Source organism: Geospiza fortis, unplaced genomic scaffold (genome assembly GCF_000277835.1).
Source record: "Geospiza fortis unplaced genomic scaffold, GeoFor_1.0 scaffold391, whole genome shotgun sequence".
In the NCBI taxonomy this organism is placed as follows: domain Eukaryota; kingdom Metazoa; phylum Chordata; class Aves; order Passeriformes; family Thraupidae; genus Geospiza; species Geospiza fortis.
In genome coordinates, this window is record NW_005054472.1 from 291,941 (window position 1) to 297,107 (window position 5,167).

Sequence of the window (5,167 nt, forward strand, 5' to 3'; positions counted from 1 at the left end):
AACGGATCGGGGAGCTGGGCACGGGCGAGGAGGGGCTGGGGTCCCTCTGAGGAGCTCTGTGTGGCTCCTTTTCCAGGCAGGAGAGGGGCAGGGTGGGGATCACGAGCATTTCCAGCCCCTCATGTCACATCCCTGCAGCCCCCAGCCCTCAGGGGTCCCACCCAGCGCCCACAGGCCCCCCAGAAACACCCCAAAAAGAGGGAACAGAGCTGGTGAGCTCTGCAGGACAGGGTGTTCAATCAGTACATGGGATTTTGGGGATCTCAGCTGCCCCCGTGGAGCAATCCCAGCACCAGGGCTCTTTGGAGTGGGAGAACCTGCTTGGCCACGGCTGCAAAGGCAGAGCTCTGCTTCCCAACGTGCCAGGGCAGGTCCTGTGCCTTTGCCAAGCATTCTGTAGTATTTGGCTTTGCAGTGGGAGCGGGGTGTCCCCCATCTGTGAACCCTCCCTCATCCTGAACCAGCAGCCCCCCAGCTGATGGTGGTCCCATGCCCAGGTTTTGGGGTCCCTCCAAGACCACTGGCTTTTGCTGTTCCACTTCCAGCACTTTTGTAGATTTTTTTCCCCCATTGCAGACCCTGATGGGATCTCAGGGAGGATCACTGCACCCAGCAGGACAAACCTTCCTCCCCCTCTTCTCCAGGCGTAATTCTGGGACCTGTCTGGCCAGAAAAATCTGTTTTTCCCCCCAGAGGGCAGGCACTGGGAGGAGCTGGGCCAAGGCAGGAGAACCTGAGCCAATTCTCACCAGTGGTGGGTAAAAGGCTGACATTTCCCTGGAGCAGCTCTCTCCTAATCCCCGTTTTCAGCTCCTTTCCACCATCCTGCTTCACCTTTGCTCCTGCACAGAGAATTTCTTGTTCAACCTCCCCCCACAACAACTTCTGCCCTCGTTCCTCTTGCGTTTCCCTGGTGGGATGGGGGATTGCTCACCCTATCAGATGATCAAAGCCTCTCCATGCTGCTGGGGCTGGGGTTTGTGGTCAATCCCAAACTGCAGCTGATGCCCACGGCCACTTCTGCTTTTAGCCAGGGTGGCTGTACCCACCAGGGTGCATCAGCCCTATCTCTGGCTTTCGTTTGATTTCACAGGAAAAGGGATTTTCCCGAAGTCCCTGCTCTCCTAATGCCCCCTGGGCTGAGATTCTGCCTGGATGAAGGCAGTGGGAGCAGGGGTGGGGAGGAGGTGATGGCCAAGGCGTCACTCTGCAGCTCCAGTGACCACAGCTGCAGTCCTGTCCTGGCTGCTCCCCCCTGTCAGCAGTTCTGAGGAAAAGGCGTGGGTTTTGTGGCCTGTGACTGTGAGGGGGGTGATGAAACCCAGGCTGGGGCTGGCACAGCTGGGGGAAAGGCTGATGGGAACAAGGAGAGGATGGCCTGTGCCCTGCAGGGCCATGGGAGTGAGGGAAAGGGAAGGAAGCAAAGGGCATCCAAGTGTTCCCTGCACTGCTCAGCCTCCCTGGGGGACAGCAGGGTCACTCTTTATTGGGGTGCTCGCATTTGTTTGAGCAACTTCCCCCCCAAACCTGTCAAGAGAGCACAGAATGCCCTGAGATCCCAAAAACAAAGCAGCAGAGCAGTCCTGGGCAACTCCAGGCCAGACCAGCCCTCACTGCCAGCTGCTCTTTGGGGACACTGGGTGGCCCCTGTCATGCTGGGGGTGCCCGATGCTCCCCCCCAGCCCCTGGGCTCGTGCTCAGCAGCACCTTGGCATGCTAAGGGTTAAGGTGGAAGATGGACAGGAGACCTTTGTCCAGCAGCCCCAGCACCTTATCTGGGACTGCAGCAGGGGTAAAGTCAACACAGGAAACGTCACAGAGCCCACGCTGGTCAGTGGCACAATCAGTGCCTCTGGGTAAGGCACATTTCTCCTTTGATTGCAAACCACAAGGCTCAGCCGCAAAGTTTACAAGCAGATCTGAGTATTCCAGAGCTCCCAGACCCAGCCCTGAAGGCTGCTCTGCTCTGGGAAGGATGGAGCAGCCACCAAGCTGGGCTGGGACATGGACACGCCAGCAGCGCTTCAGGGTCACTGGGGAAAACAGAGCAAAGGCCTGGATAAAAATAACCTTTTTTGTGCTTCCCTTTCTCGCTGCCTCAGGGCGCATCACTCGTGAGCCGCTGCCACTCGTGCACTGTCACACTCTGTCAGCAAGTCACATGTGCCACGGTGACTCCTGGGGACCCCCATGGCCAGCAGCCCCCCACAGCCCCCCACTCTTTGAGCCAGCCCAGGGCTCAGCAGCTGCTTTGCCCTTTTTGCTTCAAGGACCCACCAAGCACAGTTTGTTGTGAGTTCCCCAAGGGAATCAAAGCGAAATTCACTGGAAATCACCGGTGGCTCTGGGAGTTTTGTGGCACAGAAAGAGCCCCAGGGTCTTTCCTGTCTCCTTGTTTCTTTCTTGTTTACCAGCCCCAGCTGAGGAAAGGTGCATTCCCAGCGCTCCCTCAGCCCCTGTCCTGCCCCTGGGATGGCCACAGCCACCTCCAGGGATTTCTGCTCTACCTGGGCAAAGCATCCCCTTCTTTCTGCCCCTGTGGAAATTCCAGTGCCATGGATCACCCAGGGAGGAGAGCAGGGCACGGGCAAGGAGGATTTAACCCTCAGCATAAACCTTTGAGATGTGCAGGATTTCTGCTGGGCTGCTGCTGACAGAAGCATGAAAAGTTTGGGTTTATTGACATTTTTATTGGCTCAGGATTCAAAAAGAGGAAATGTGCAGAGCAGATCACAGAGCTGCTCAAGACATGTTTATATCACAGTGTTCTGGTGCGGACTGAACCTCTGCTGGGCTCTTCACTGCATCCCTGGGGATGTCTTCATCCCCCTGGGGACACTGAGGAGGACAGGGTGACATCCACTGCCCTGCCAAGGTCCGTTCCTCTCCTGCCCCACAGAAGTCACAGCCCTAAGGGACAGCAGGGGCCAACCCCACCATGTTATTCCCACGGTCGAAGACGGAGTAGAACTGACGGATGAAAACATCTCCCAAAATCCAGAGGGGTCCTGTGGGAGGGGGGATGTCGCTGCCCTGGAAGCCACTGGTGCAGAAAGCCATGCCATCAGCATCCTCCTGGAGGAGGAGAAGTGGAAAGCTGGGGATGAAGCTGAGAGCCTCGTGCACATGGAAACAACCAGGAATGATGGCAAAGCAGAAACTGGCGAGGTTTGTCACCCTTGGGGACACACTGCCAGCTCCTGGCGTGGGGCTGGGCCACCTTTGCCACTGGAGCAGCTGGGATTTGGGGTTGAGGGAGTCACAGCCATACCACAAGGGTGTAAGCCTGGGCGCTGAGCGTGTAGGGCAGCCCGTTGATGGTGAAGGTCAGGTCAGGCATCACGCTGAGGTTGCTGCACTCCACGGCATACTGGAACAGAGCTGGGGGCTCAGGGGCTGCCCAGGGGGTCTCTTCCAGCAGGGAAGGGTCCCCAAGCTTTGTCCCCTCCTGTCCCCACCCTGGTTCTCACCTCTCCATCCACAGACACAGCCCCAATGAGGTTTTGCAGTTTTTTGATCTCCTTGGTAGGACCCACGATGAGCGACGTCCCGGTGTCCACGATGGCCTGGCAGCCATTGGCACAAAAGGTCGCTGTCCCACCCAACTGGATGCTGGAAGAGAAGGAGCAGGAGGGATTTGTTGTGCTCTGCCAGCCCTGCCCTGCCCTGCCCTCCCTCCCCGCCCAGCACCACTCACTTGTCCAGCTGGATCTGCCAGTAGCCCTGCTGGGTGACTGGCACCCAGTTCAGGGTGCCCGTGAAGCGGGAGGTGTCATAGCCCCCAAAAAGCACCTCTCCTCCCTGGGGGGAGTCAGGGTTCCTGCAGGGAGGAGGAGGAGACATCAGGGAATTTTGTCCATTTAGTATGAATTTACCCCAACTTTCTCCCCACACATGCTGCAAGGCCAGAGGTCTGCAATGCTCAATCTGGTACCAAACTCCTTTCATTATCTCAGTACAATATCTGTATTTTAGCAGCCCCTCCTGCTCCCTGAAGCAATGCCAGACTCCAAGCAGCATCCCAGAGCAAAGCCATGTCCGTACGAGCTCATGTAGACGGAGAAAAGGGGCAGCTCCACCAAATTTTGGGCCATCATGTTGTCGAAGACAGGGGTGACCCCATCCACGGCCAGGGAGGGATAAGCCAGCCCCAGGATTCCATCGAACTCAGCATCCAGGAAGGCTTTTCCCGGCTCACTGATGCTCTCTGCAAACTGCTGGTTGCTCACGGCCAGACCCTCGACCTGCAGGGAGGAGGGGGTTCCATGGGGGGGCTGAGTCCATGGGCAAGCCCCAGGCACATTGTCCAGAGCAGGACAACCCAAAGGTCACTCACGGCTACTTGGTCAGATCCGATGATCCCCGTCAGGCTCCCGGTGCCGTACTGGATGGAGAAGGGGGTCCCTATCACCTGGTAGGTGCTGGACTGGGTTGGCTGGAACCTGGTGTGCTCAGCTGGGGAAGGAAATGGGATCTGTCACCAGAAATGTCTAGCTGCCAGGATCCCCCAGTGAGGCAAAATGATGGTGCAGCATGGTGTCACCAAAGCTCCTGGTTATGGGGGTTCTGCTGAGGGACGTGCTGGGGTTTTGAGGGGGGAGAAAACCTCTCCCATTTCAGTCTGATGAAGGGTGCAAGGGCTCTTAGGGAGAGCAGGATCAGCAGCATTTAATGAGTCCTGAGATGAGCACTGCTGTCCCTGGTTACAGCCAGCAGCAGCCTCACAGCACTGCGGGATCCAGTCCCATTCCCCAATTCTCTGCAGGATCCAGTCCCATTCCCCAATTCCCTGTGGGATCCAGTCCCATTCCCCAATTCCCTGCAGGATCCAGTCCCATTCCCAATTCCCACTGGGCTTGGCAGCAGCCCTGGGGCTGATTGGGGATGCTCTGGTCCCTCTGGGCTCTCTGGGGCTGGCTGATCTCTGACAGCCCCAAAAAACCACATTTGTCCCCTGCTGAGCTGTCACCCCATGCTTTCACCACTGGATTTCTGTCACTTTTAGGAGGGTCCCCATGGCCTCTCTGGGGTCAGGGGCTCCCCACTCACCGCAGGCTTTGCTGACACAGTAGACGGAAGGCACCCAGAGGTTGGAGGAGCCCGTGTCGAACACCACGGTGAAATTCTGGGGGGGTGTCCCGATGGAGATCTGCCCAAAATACTCCAT

General features: G+C 57.7%; 1 protein-coding gene across 1 annotated transcript; it reads right to left on the reverse strand.

Moving 5' to 3' along the window:
- Nucleotides 1-2,910: 2,910 nt before the first annotated feature.
- CTSE (cathepsin E) lies at nucleotides 2,911-5,167 on the reverse strand. Its single transcript, XM_031062876.1, has 7 exons — nucleotides 5,050-5,167; nucleotides 4,337-4,455; nucleotides 4,045-4,244; nucleotides 3,698-3,820; nucleotides 3,471-3,612; nucleotides 3,272-3,370; nucleotides 2,911-3,075 (listed from the first exon to the last, which is right to left on the reverse strand). Exons 1-7 carry the CDS (start codon nucleotides 5,165-5,167, stop codon nucleotides 2,911-2,913), a joined length of 966 nt encoding a protein of 321 aa, XP_030918736.1.